The 14,315-nt window shown below is 40.9% G+C and overlaps 1 protein-coding gene across 3 annotated transcripts in view; it reads left to right on the forward strand.

Annotated features, from left to right (window-relative positions):
• Positions 1-439: 439 nt before the first annotated feature.
• The window catches only part of LOC138964754 (neuroglian-like), a 45,840-nt gene continuing 31,964 nt past the window's right edge, over positions 440-14,315 (forward strand). For 2 of the 3 annotated variants that reach the window (XM_070336796.1, XM_070336799.1), the window contains exons 1-3: positions 440-691; positions 12,894-12,993; positions 13,337-13,442. In XM_070336796.1, coding sequence (XP_070192897.1) covers positions 12,933-12,993; positions 13,337-13,442 — 167 coding nt within the window. In that variant the 5' untranslated portion in view covers positions 440-691; positions 12,894-12,932. Of the gene's footprint in view, positions 692-11,200; positions 11,334-12,893; positions 12,994-13,336; positions 13,443-14,315 lie in introns of those variants that run through there. The other variant, XM_070336798.1, reaches the window with a different exon arrangement.

Below are 14,315 nucleotides of genomic sequence, written 5' to 3' on the forward strand. Positions count from 1 at the left end.
AAGACAAGGCGCACGCACGCACACACACACACACACACACTGGCCGTCACACGCACACGCACACACACCGCCACACGCACACGCACACACAAACAGCACACATTGTGACACACACACACACACATACACCGTCACACACACACATACACACACACACACACACACACACAAACGGCACTGACAAACCCCAACCCCCTCTCACCCCCCCCCCCCCCCACACACACACACCAACATCCATAACCAGTAACCCAGTTCTACAGTGACACAGATTCATAAGAATAGCTTAATGGGCTTTACCAGTGAGTAACTTGTTTTCAATATGGCGACAACCGCAACGGTTTGCAATACAAAGTGAGCTGGTGCAGAGACATATCTTTGCCGCAGCGGGTGCGATAATGTACCTTATCTGCGCATGACCAGACGCCATGATTACATTTATCTCTCAGTTCTTTTCCAGCCCTGACCCGAGCAGGTGTGTTTCATTGGATATGCAACAAGTAAAAAGTGCGGAGACAAAATCGGTGTTTGACTTCTCTTGTTGTGGTAACGTTAATAATTATATAATTATTCGTTGAGTGATTTCACAAGCGAGTGAAGGTACTTGGATAATTGCTGGGAAATATTCTTCTGTCCTGCCGCTACCTGCAAAATATGACATGCAACGTTTTCCTTTTTGAAAACTTTAACTAAGGTAAGTTTGCAAAGTTAGAGAAAGAAACCAAAAAAAGCCGTAAATGGGTTTAAATATTGAAGAAAAACAAACAAACAAACAAACAAACAAACAAAACACACACACACACACACACACACACTAACACACACACACACACACACACACTAACACACACACACACACACACACACTCACACACACACACACACACACACACACACGCACACACACACACAAATACACACACACACTCACAAACAGGCAAACAAACACGCAAACAACCAGACTAACAAACGAACAATCAAGAAAATCCACCCTGCTTGCAAAATTCTTTTTTAAATTATTTTGACAGGTGTTTTCAATGTTGGTGAATTGATATTAATGAATATTTTTGTTCATATAATAATGTAATTTCTTTATATTTATGCATTGATCTATTCATACTATGTTTTGTTAATTGGCTTTTAATTTAAGTTATTTAATTTGATTCATTTTACATGTATTCTGTTTGACACTTTACTGAGTCGTTTGTATTAAAGTAACTAAAGTGCGTCTTAAACAGCGAGGAGAAAAAATCTCTCATTCCTAAGAATAATAAGATTATTTAGTTTGTATATTTGTGCAAAATAACTAACATTCTAAAAGGAGACAACATAACGTCATCACGACTTGCATTTTTCTCGGATTTTTTCTCTCCATTTAAATATTTAATCTATAAAAAGACCTAGACAGGTGTTTGTCAAAAGGAATAGCGGAAAGAACCTGCCTATCGACCACCAGACCGGCACGGTTGGCCTAGTGGTAAGGCGTCCGCCCCGTGATCGGGAGGTCGTGGGTTCGAACCCCGGCCGGGTCATACCTAAGACTTTAAAATTGGCAATCTAGTAGCTGCTCCGCCTGGTGTCTGGCATTATGGGGTTAGTGCTAGGACTGGTTGATCCGGTGTCAGAATAATGTGACTGGGTGAGACATGAACCCTGTGCTGCGACTTCTGTCTTGTGTGTGGCGCACGTTAAATGTCAAAGCAGCACCGCCCTGATATGGCCCTTCGTGGTCGGCTGGGCGTTAAGCAAACGTCCGCACTGATAGGCGTGTGTGTGTGTGTGTGTGTGTGTGTGTGTGTGTGTGTGTGTGTGTGTGTGTATGTGTGTGTGCGTGTATGTGTGTGTATGATTGTGTGTGTCTGTGTCTTACTGTGAGTGTCTGTCTCTCTCTGTGTTTGTGTATCTGTGTCTGTCCGTCCGTCCGTCCGTCCATCCGTCCGTCCGTCCGTCGGTCTGTCTGTCTGTCTGTCCGTCCGTCTGTCTGTCTGCCAGTCCGTCCGTCTGTCTGCCAGTCCGTCTCTCTCTCTCTCTCTCTCTCTCTCTCTCTCTCTCTCTCTCTCTCTCTCTCTCTCTCTCTCTCTCTCTCTCTCTCTCTCTCGTGCGTACGTGCGAGCATATGTACGTGTACGTGCGCGTGAGTCCGTGCGTATGTGTGCGTGTGCGTGTGTGTATGTATGTGTGCGTTGGCGTGCGTGCGTGAGCGAGCATAATATATATATGTGTGTGTGTGTGTGTGAGTGTGTGTGTGTGTGTGTGTGTGTGGTTTGGTACAGAGACTATTCACGTCAAAACAAAGGATGACCCGAGCAGATAAGATAAGCAGACCTGAACAGAGTGTGTCAGTCAACAGCAGATGATTGTTAAGCCGTGAAAATCGATTGTAAGCCTTGCACATTAATACAGGGCAAAAATATCACGTTGACAGTGATTTCAACATAGCAGCCGTGCATCCGTTATCAGTTATCCATTTGATCGTATATCACTTTTCAAGAACGAAAAACAAAGCACAAACACGTTTACCCTGAACAATAACATAGAAAAAAACAAGAGGCGAAGCCTTCAAGGCTCACGTAAGAAATCGACAAACAGTAACACAAACTCAATCACTCCGTCACACACACACACACACACACACACACACACACACACACACACACACACACACACACACACACAGGAAGCATAGGTGACACTGTGCAAGAAAGCGAGACACTAGATCTAGATCTGTCTGTCTGCATGACTACTTACAGGGACACGACTGCCAACTAGTCTCGGCCCGCTCAAAATAACAATGACCGAGACTTTCAGTAATTCCTTCGCGTGACGTCTAACCCTCTTACGCCATAATGTGACGTCTTCAAATGTTAAAGTTTCTATCACATACACACACACATACACACGCACAGACAGACAAAGTTTACCATCGCATAGGCTACACTTACGTGAGCCAAAAAAGAGAAAAAAAGAAGAAGATAAAGCAGAGTCAAACAGAACAAAAATAAAAGAGAATAACATAAGATAAGACAAAATGAAATGAAATTAAAGTAAAGGAAAGAAACAAAATTAACTAAATTAGAGTAAAATAAAAAATGAAAAATAAAAGAAAATGAAAGAAAGGAAAACAGGGCAAGGGCCCCGAACATGGATAACTTTTTGTTTCTTGCTGCTAAATAGCTTTTATCTCGCGAAGAAGTTGTGCCTGGCTGTTAGTCTCTCTTTATTTAACCGTTCTGCCTATTTAGAGCAAATGAACATTGGTAGACATTCAGCAAACATGTATAACAGAAAAATTCACAGCCGGCCTGACGCCTAATATGGCCAAATGAAGAAGCCATCACGAATCATTGTAAAAAGCCTACCATATTTCAAAATAACATAACTAACTCAGTCAAAATATTCCAAACATGAATCAGTTTTGGATTTTTGATGAGAACATCATTTGAAGCACAACAAGAAACAAAAGAAACTAATTAAAACAAAGTGCTTGACAGGTTGAATACTATTGTATTCAAATTAAATGTTCGTGGAAGAGGATGTACTCAAATACGAAAGCATTCAAAAAAATAAAAAAACGGCTGGACCCGAGTACTCTTCAGACTGGCTCGCTCCCCCAGTATGAAAGTTTTTGTCTTGTGCACGTGGATTAAAAAAAAAAAAAAAATTATTTATTTTACACAATTAAAAAAATTATTAGAGTAAAATAAAACATTAAGAAGTTCATAATAAACAATAGTAAACAAGAATATATAAAAAAAAAAAATAGACCACCCATGCCGGGAATCGAACCCGGATCACTTTGGCCATAGGCGGACGTGCTTTTGTCTTGTGCACGTGGATTTAAACCAAAAAAAAATTATTTTACACAATTAAAAAAATTATTAGAGCAAAATAAAACATTAAAACGTTCATAATAAACAATAGTAAACAAGAATTAAAAAAAAAATTATTTATTTATTTTATACAATTAAAAAAATTATTAGAGTGAAATAAAACATTAAAACGTTCATAATAAACAATAGTAAACAAGAATTAAAAAAAAACAAAAAAATAGACCGCCCATGCCGGGAATCGAACCCGGATCACTTTGGCCATAGGCGGACGTGATTCGCACCAGCTAGCTGGCTGTTCCATTAGCTGCACGGCAGTTGTACTCCCACCGCAAAAACTCCCCCCGTTAAGAGTCGCTTTTGTGATTTATTTGGCATTTAGGTCCCAGGTAACATTATGAAGTTTTAATACGATCAATCGGACCTATTATCAAGTTAGTGTATCAACTTTTGAACGAACTGCGCCCAGTAGTTTCCCAGCAATAAGCTGTTAAGTCGAGACAGACAGACACACACACACACACAGACACACAATTAAAGTCTGCAGGACCCTAATAATAATAATAATAAAGTGTATTTATATTGCGCCTATCCCTTACAAAAAACAAAAATATTTGGCTCTAAGCGCATTACAACATGTGAAGGACTTGGTACAATCAAGTCTGACAAATACAACAGCACAATATACAGTCGGTCTCTTAGGTAAAAGCAGCTTCGACAGTTAAACACTTCTACTAAAAGATCCTCTAACAATTTACAAACATAGTTAAAGAACATCGAGTTAATAGGAATTAAAAAAAAAAAAAAGGTTCTTATAATAAGACTATCTAGCGAACGACGAAGAAGAAGAAGAATAAAACTATCAATGTCAATGTATAACTGCGTACTCGGGGATAAAAAGAACGGTGCTGTGTAGTGAGTCGGCAATGTGCGGTATAAACATGATGAATATGCATGATTTGCAGACATTATTCGTACTCTGTTGGGCAAGCCAGGTTACAACAACCAAGTTTTGAAAACTGGAAATTGATACGGAATAACAATTTCAAGTCACTCACAACTGCGACAATGAAACAGTGTATTGGTCTTAACCTTTGCCGGATGCCGCTTTTGACTACACACGCCCGACGATGCGGGTTTGTCTGAACCCATACATTTGAAAGAGGGTTTTTACCGTTTATTTCTCTAACGACGGGGTGGGTTCAGGGAAACCCACAGCGCTACTTCAGTGGGTGCATCGAGTTTCTCCCTTCACCGACTTCTTGCAGGGGAGGGAGAGGGAGAGGGTGTTTGGGTGGCACCCACTTTCAGTTCGTGCCCCTCAGCACTGGAGTCAAAAGGCATTGCAAGGCTAAAGCCAATGGAAGAGCAAAAAGCTAAATTGTTCCCTCGGCCATTCAGCGAGAGAGTGAGGAAAAATATGTTCCAGAATTGGTTGAAAGCTTAACAGTGCTCAACTGGGGTTTCGAGTCGACCAAGTGTCGGTTGTGAAACGACGGGCGCAGTGGCGTGGTGGTAAGACGTCGGCCTTCTAATCGGGAGGTCGTGAGTTCGAATCCCGGTCGCTGCCGCCTGGTCGGTTAAGAGTGGAGATTTTTCCGATCTCCCAGGTCAACTTATGTGCAGACCTGCTGGTGACTTAACCCCCTTCGTGTGTACACGCAAGCACAAGACCAAGTGCGCACGGAAAAGATCCTGTAATCCATGTCAGAGTTCGGTGGGTTATAGAAACACGAAAATACCCAGCATGCTTCCTCCGAAAGCGGCGTATGGCTGCCTGAATGGCGGGGTAAAAACGGTCATACACTTAAATTTCCACTCGTGCAAAAACACGAGTGTACGTGGGAGTTTCAGCCCCTGAACGCAGAAGAAGAAGAAGGTTGTGAAATAACAAATCATCTTCTGACAATTTTGTCTCAACAACTTTAGACCGAAAGGTGAAAAAAATCGGGTTGAAGTCGTCTGCCTTATGAGTTGCATGGAAGATGTGGGATCAAAGACTGAAGTAAATCTATAACTCACGCGATGGCAGTAAATGCTGTGACAGAACAAAGATGAGACGCATTGTTTGAAGACCTTACCAAGCCGAGCTAGCATGAATATTCATTTTCAAACAAAGCTCAATTTCAAATCGAATCAATATTTATCAAACTTGAGTTTGAATATTATCAGCTAACGCAGCTAAAAGTTGGCTCAGGCTACACTTCACATAAATCCATTTATCTCAAAGGGCAAAGAGAGCGAGATATATAGAGAGAGAAGGAGTGAGAGAGAGGGAGAGAGAAAGAGAGAGAGGGGGGGGGGGGGGGGGGGGCAGAAACACGGACAGTGAGATAGAAGTCGAATTCGAATTCTTACTATAATTTAGTATTATAAGATTTCTGCGATGTTGTTCGGAGTTTTAAGTATTTTTGATATTGGTATAGAAAGTACTTATATATGACACTGATACAACTGTGCATCCTTTCTTATGCTATAACCTAAATATATATTGCTGATGTGATATTGCTTAAACCTAGATTCACTTTTAAGCAACTTTTAACGTGTATTAATTCCATGCGCCTATAAACCCGCGCGTCTGCTTGTGACGTTAACAGCTATTGTGTTTTCAGCGTAGCAATAGGGTCCGATATTTAGACGAGACAAGTATAATGCCGATGAGTCGAAGACGAGTCGCATTATACTTGTTCGAGTCTAAATATCGGACCCTATTGCTACGCTGAAAACACAATAGCGATTATATAGCTGTTATGACCTTGATTTGTTGTTCCAAACTTACAAAATGACAGTTTTTGCGTCGATGCGTTGATCTCAGGTTTTGATAGCAGACAAACTTACGCGCATCATGTTCGCGCAGACATGCACACCGCTACACGCTTTCTGACTTTGGAAGAAAAACTGACTCCAAGTGCATTCGACTTCACAACACAGTTGTTGAAACAGCTTTTTAAGTTGTCAGTGTATGCTGTTGTCAATAGAAACATCGCCGTGGTACAGATGGGTAAAGCGGAATCATGCGTCGGCCATTTTTCTCAATATGCTTTTGGATATTGAGTAAAATGGCCGACTTCCGCCGCATTATGCTTTGATGATCGGAAGAGACCATCCAATCACAGCCCCCGAATTCCCCCACGTGTTCATCAGAATAGCTATATAATGTGATATGAATGGAGCGAGAGAGGGAGAGAGAGTGATAAAGAGGGAGAGAGAGAGAGAGAGAGAGAGAGAGAGAGAGAGAGAGAGAGAGAGAGAGAGAGAGAGAGATTTGTCTTGATATTATCATCCTAATCTTAATTATTATGAGTTGAATATCTGCGCCTCGATAATTTAATTATGTTCTTACGTTGTATGTTGTATATTGTAATGCTGTGATACACCACACCTGAGTTTCTCGTTGAGATAAGTGTTCTATATTTATGTCTATGTCTAATAGTTTATCGTTTGTTGATTGTAGCGTTAGTTCCTGTGGAACCTTCTTCCAGCCACTCCTAATTTTTATAATAACATACATGGAAACAGCAACATCAAATCAAATCAAATCAAATCAAATCAAATTTTATTTTTCGAGGGTTGTGGCATAGGCAATACAACGAGTTTTTTTCAACCAGTCCTCGCCCAGAGAGGGGATTAATCTAATCACATATTTACACTGACAATCACGTAGAAAAAAAGGTAGAGAAAAACAACAACATATGAATATTTACACATTACAGATTATATACACATATCAAGCGTCATATATATGTAACGTAGTAAGAACAATGCTGAATAAACATGCATGAGTAAATGAGTTATCAAAACTGTGTGTTTTTGTGTGGATATAATGAACACTGATGCTTTGGACAAAATTAAATCTTTCTCTTAATGGGAGAATCTTAAATTTCTTATAATCATCAAATACAAGAGAGAGAGACAACGACACTGAAAGAGAGAGAGAGAGAGACAGAGAGACAGACAGAGAGAGAGAGACAGAGAGACAGACAGACAGACAGACTTACAGACAGAAACAGAGACAAAAACACTGAGAGAGAGAGAGAGAGAGAGAGAGAGAGAGAGAGAGAGAGAGAGAGAGAGAGAGAGAGAGAGAGAGAGAGAGAGAGAGAGAGAGAGAGAGAGAGAGAATGCGAATGCGAAAGTTTAATTGCTAGGCCATTGGCCCCTTGCAATGGGGAAGGAGGGGAAGGGAAATCGGTGTACATATATTTTCGAAACCATGAATCGTTTAACAATGCACCGATCATAGGGATGGTTCACAATGTTCATCCCTTTCCCGACATGGTAGTTTCCGCGTCAGTGTTCGTATTGTCCGTTTGTTCTGTGTAATGCAAATTACACTGTTCTCCCAAATGTCAACATGAGAACAAAAGTCCCGAATTACACCCACAAAATCGATACGATATCCGATATCAAAAAGCTTTGCTGTCAACCGAGGTAAAATTTAGTGACATCCCGGAGTGCAGACAGCTTGACTAAATGTAGTAATTTCGCCTTACGCGACTTGTTTTACCATTTGTTTTAGGCTAAGGAGGGGGGGGGGGGGGGCGGAAACCCCGGAAACCCCCCTGGATCCGCCCCTGAGTGAAACAGTCAGACAGACAGACTTATCAAAAGACAGTTGTGCAAGTCACACTACACCATGAAACATTGCACCACACCAAATTGCAAACTAAAGCCACTATCAATCCCTGATATCCGCCACAACGTCATCACCCCTCCCCCCTTACCCCCAACCTCGCTTCTCCCACAAGCGCTCACAATCCAGATAGTGTACACTGAATAGTTTTGCAACGTTAATCTATATCGACCAACAGTTACTTTAAAGGCGGTTTTGTTTTTTGTTTTTGATAGCTGGTAATCTGGTGCAACTGGAGTGGTTTCTGTTGTGTGCCCCAGGCTGATTGAATAATCAGTTTGCAGCCATTTTACATTGTCATTCCGCCAACAGGATACGAATTTCAGGTGCATTTTTTGGTGTCTTTCTTAGGGGCAGATCCATCGAGAACTTTGGCCGTGCATCGCGAAGTGACAGACAGACAGACAGACAGACAGACAGACAGACACACACACGCCCTATATAGATATAGATGATATGTTTGAATTAAAAACACGCTCAGAAAGTTAAAACGAAGCGTACAGAAAAGCGTGCTATGCAGCACAGCGCAACCACTACCGCACTAAACAGGCTCTTCAATTTCACTGCCTTTTGCACGAGCGGTGGACTACGGTCATTGTGAAATAATGCAGTGCGTTCAGTTTCATTCTGTGAGTTCCACAGCTTGACTAAATGTAGTAATTTCGCCTTACGCGACTTGTTTTAACTTTCCAAATGCCAAACTTTAGGGCAGTGTTTTTGACTCACCTATGTACTGGTGAGTATTAGGATTCACATGTGTCCATCCCCATGTCCGTAGACAAAAAATCTTAACGTTGGGGTTATCTCTGATGTTTTTCAAGCTAGACCTCTAAAACTGTGCACACTTTTAGGGTGTAATGATCTCATCTTGCTCTAAGTAGGGCCAACACTCTCGATGGTCTGCATCTCCTCAACTTGGATTTAAAAAAAAAAGATCAAAGTGTGCGCTGATGTTCAAGTGGAAATGGCAAGACTCAGAATCAGAGAACAGCCCTTGGTTGTTGTTAACCACCTTTTCACCATTGGCTAAGGTTACCTCTTCCTCTCTGATTCTTGTGCCAATTAAGGTTCAGTCTGCAGTGGGCTGGGACAGCGTCCAGGTACTATGCCACAGTTCAGTCTGTAGTAGATATAGTGACACAGCGTCCGATTACTATGCCACAGTTCAGCCTGTAGTGGATATATACTGGGACAGCGTCCAGGTACTATATCACAGTTCAGTCTGTAGTGGATATACTGGGACAGCGTCCAGGTACTATGTCACAGTTCAGTTTGTAGTGGATATACTGGGACTGCGTCCAGGTACTATGCCACAGTTCAGTCTGTAGTGGATATACTAGGACTGCGTTAAGGTACTCTGCCATAGTCTTTGAGGACATCTTTTCTGTTTTTGTGATAGTTGGGGCGGAACTGTCAAGTAATCTTTGGCTCAGTCGGGACTTTGATATTGCATTAGAGCTAGGTAGCTTGAAAATAAGCGAATAAGTTCGCTCATTAAATTGTCATCAATAACAAATATTTCATTACAGATTCAAACATTACTGCATTGTACTTCTTATCTTTTTCTGATTTAAAATATATATACATATGTAATGTTTACTTTAAAAACGCGTTCAGAATTAAAGAAAACAGGTGGAGTATGCTTCGCGGAGACGAGTGTGACCCGTGACGGTTTTCGGGTATGGTTAACCAAGACTATCTGAATTTAGTCTCGCCGATGACTGTTTTTTTGAGTTTATCCTTCAATTTGATGCCTATAGATTGACTACAGGTTGATATATCGCTTCACGCGACTTGTTTTACATTTCGTCAAGTTATGTAAGTTCAGAATTGTATTATTAAATTTGTTACATAACATTCTAAAAATTGCAAATAATAATAACACTTTTGATTACAGATTCAAAAGTCATTGTATTGTATCCTTTCGATTACCTGGATCCCAATGTATAAACAGATATGTCATGCTTAGTGTGAAAATCTGCTCAAATGAGAAAAATCGCCTTTTTTGTTCATATGCATCGCAGAGGCAACCCGTCTCGGTCTTCTGCTTTCGGCTAGCCAAATCTCACTAGCATTGTTAATGACTCGTCCCTGGTTCCAATGTTGATCTTTTAGTTTCAAATCAACTTAATGTTTTATTATCGCTTCACATGACTTGTTCGGTATTTTTTTCGCTGTCATGATGTCACCATTTAGAGGGTAGGGTTACATTTTCAGGTATTTATTTCTAAGAATATGCAACTTTTTTTCCAAGATCGTTTTATTTTCATTGGTCAATGATTCTACTTTAAAAAAAAAAAAAGAGAAATGGAGTGCAATTAACATTGTTACTTTTTGAAGGTATGCTCATGACGTGCATCACAGCGAAATAGCAGTTCAGAAGAACGGAATTCCCATAATTAGTCCTTATTTGCTGCTTTTTTCACTGAGCTCGGAAATGATATTTTGCTTGCATTGTTATTGCTTAATTTATTAAAGCCTCTGGACAATATTCTTTGAATAAATGGTTATCCAATTCTGTTTAAGTCTATCCCTTTGTTTGATAGAGTACTGTAACAAGATATCACATTATGTCGACAAGAATGCGTCTGCATACAAGTTTTTGTCTTGATTCCATCCAGGAGGATGTAAGGCTTTAATAAAAACAGTATTTCAAAGGTCTCTGTCGAGATTGATTTTGTTGAAAAAAAAGGAAGTCTGTGATTGAAGATTGTGAAACCTGCCTACAATTAGCTGGCTCTTGACACTTCAGTAATACATGTAGACGTTTTCCGGAAATGACTCTGTCAGCATTTGTGTGCGCTTTGGTGTGAGGAAACCAACGACAAGCCGACGACCAGCGAAGTCCATCGATGAAGCTGATTCAGGCGATTACGGTGAATACTTAGCTCCAATGTGTATGTTTTGCTGTTTTCGCTCAATATAAAGCAAATTGGGATCTCCCATGTTCATATTCTTTGGGGGAAAGAGAATCCTGTTGAGCGGACATTGCTTGGGACACATATTGGATAAATAGAGAATACTACATTGCTTGCTGTGTCGTACCAGATTTGCACGAGCTACTTTCTTAAATATTGAAATGCGAGCAAGCTGAAGACGCTTCTCATGGAACCTCGATCTCTCCCAAAGCTTCGTGCAATCTTTGACGTCAAAGCAAAGAGACGTCACTCTAGAAAGTAAAGCGTGACGTGTTAGTTCTACAAATGCTTCCAGGCGAAACAGTAAGCGCAAAAGTTGTCCAGAATGACGTTTGTCTCGGTGACTTTGGCATCATGAGCGGTGGAAAAGCAGGTCCCTGCCAGGCTAGTTTGGCACGACCTCATTTACATGACATACCAACGTGTGAATTAAAAGATATTGTTATCTCATGAGTGGTCACTCTCACATATGTAGGATAACTAATTATTTGCTGCGATGGCATTGATCACTCGTCTTCACTGGTAGGCGTTTGCCTCACTGTCAGGGGCGCAACTCTACACAGCAAACACAACCCCCGACAGAATTATTTCCGAATATTTTCTATTTAAAATGAAGCTTTGTTTCGTCATTTCACTATCTCATGTATCTAGACTATCCATACAGAAGAAAAATCGCACGGAATGACTCAAACCATTAGACACTATGTGTGAACAGAAATTCAAAAACAGATCTTCTTCTTCTTCTTCAGCGTTCTAGCGGACAAAAACCTCGAGAACAATGTTGCTTAGTTTCACCTTTTATCGCCCCTCTCTCTATCTTTCGCGGTCTGTCGGTCTGTCGTTACGTGTGAGGTCGTTTGCCCATTTGGGTTCCCCAAACTATACTCTGAGAGCATAGTCAGCTTCACTCCGCTTTAGTTGAGTAGGCATGCTGGGTAGTTACGTGTTTCCATAACCCACCGAACTCCGACATGGATTACAGGATCTTTTCCGTGCGTACTTGGTCTTGTGCTTGCGTGTACACACGAAGGGGGTTAAGTCACCAGCAGGTCTGCACATAAGTTGACCTGGGAGATCGGAAAAAATCTCCACTCTTAACCCACCAGGCGGCAGCGACCGGGATTCGAACTCACGACCTCCTGATTAGGAGGCCGACGTCTTACCACCACGCCACAGCGCCCGTCAAAAAACAGATCGAATGCCAACGTTTCAAAATTTTAAAAAAAAAATATATATATATATAATGGTATGCTATTGGAACGTTTAATTTATGACAAAACAAACCGTTACAATCACTGTACTTTGACCCAGCAGTATTTTAAGTGGAGAGACAGACAAACACGCATGATACAGATCTATTTGAGAACATTTTCTGATAAACTTGCTGGGCGGACGTAAGCGAGGCAATTTAAAAACAAACGCTGGGTCGAAACACAATAATTGTAACGTTTTGTTTTGCCACAAATGTAACGTTCCAATAACACACAATGTTTGTTTTTTGATTCTGTGTGTAAATAGGTTGACTTGTTGAGGATGGAGTGACCTGACCGCATCACAATGGAAAGATGCAGCAGCCCTTTAACATTTGTTCTTGCTGTCCTGGCTACAGTACAGGCAGGTGAGTGACATTCTTATCCTTAGCGGATTATGACTTTATTCAGTTATTCTGCAGAAAAGACAAATGCTGGAGAAAAACCGTTCTTTTCTGCAGCATTTCTGCATAATGTTATCTTTCGCCGAAGCAGCGTTTTTTTCTGCAGCAAAACATTTTACTGCAGTAAAATTGAAATCAAGAATGCTGCAGTAAAACGGTGTATGTGTGTGTGAGTGTTTGTATGTATGTGTGTGTGTGTGTGTGTGTGTGTGTGTGTGTGTGTGTGTGTGTGTATTTTTTTTTTTTACAAAAATGAGTTTTCTTTCCGCTTATGGCTGTGAGATCTGCTGAACCTTGTCTTTTACAGTTACCAGACCTCCAGGAATTGTTAAGCAGGCAGATTTCGATACGTACTACAAAGCTGGGGAGACAGTAAAAGTGGACTGTGAAGCAGTCGGGACACCAAACCCAACGTGAGTGAACATCATTACGCTTACTTTAGCTTATTTTAAGTAGAGAATTAGAAACTGATTTGTTGCTTGTGTGTAAAAGGTGGTGTTGGGTTTGGTTTTAATATATTAAGCGGGAGAGTGAGTGTGTGCGGGGGAGAGGGTGGTGGGAGATCATACATTTCCATTGTTTCTTTCACAATTTTGATATTTTCTAGATATACTGTGAATACGTCATAAGCGAGACTGCGGGAAAAACGTTGTCATAAGGAAGGGAGGTCACCCTTTTCTCTGTGTGTCTTAGCCACTTACAAATCGATGTGTGTGGGTTTGTTTTTTTAAGAAGCAAGCACACAAGAAGGAAAGGAAGAGGAGGGAGAGGGGGTGATGTAGAAAATATATTTATCCCCCCAAATAATGGTGAAAATAAAGAAAACAATAATGACAAGCCTATTTTGCATAATCTTTTTATTGAGTCACTTGAGAAAAAGTGACTCTATGTAATCGGTCAGTGTTAGTCTGTCCGGCCGGCCGTCCGTAGACACCACCTTAACGTTGGACTTTTCTCGGAAACTATCAAAGCGATCGGGCTCATATTTTGTTTAGTCGTGACCTCCAATGACCTCTACACTTTAACGATGGTTTCGTTGACCTTTGACCTTTTTCAAGGTCACAGGTCAGCGTCAAAGGAAAAATTAGACATTTTATATCTTTGACAAAGTTCATCGGATGTGATTGAAACTTTGTAGGATTATTCTTTACATCAAAGTATTTACATCTGTAGCCTTTTACGAACGTTATCAGAAAAACAAGGGAGATAACTAGCCTTTTCTGTTCGGCAACACACAACTTAACGTTGGGCTTTTCTCGGAAACTATAAAAGTGACCGGGCTCAAA

This window comes from Littorina saxatilis, linkage group LG4 (assembly GCF_037325665.1).
Source record: "Littorina saxatilis isolate snail1 linkage group LG4, US_GU_Lsax_2.0, whole genome shotgun sequence".
NCBI classification, from domain to species: domain Eukaryota; kingdom Metazoa; phylum Mollusca; class Gastropoda; order Littorinimorpha; family Littorinidae; genus Littorina; species Littorina saxatilis.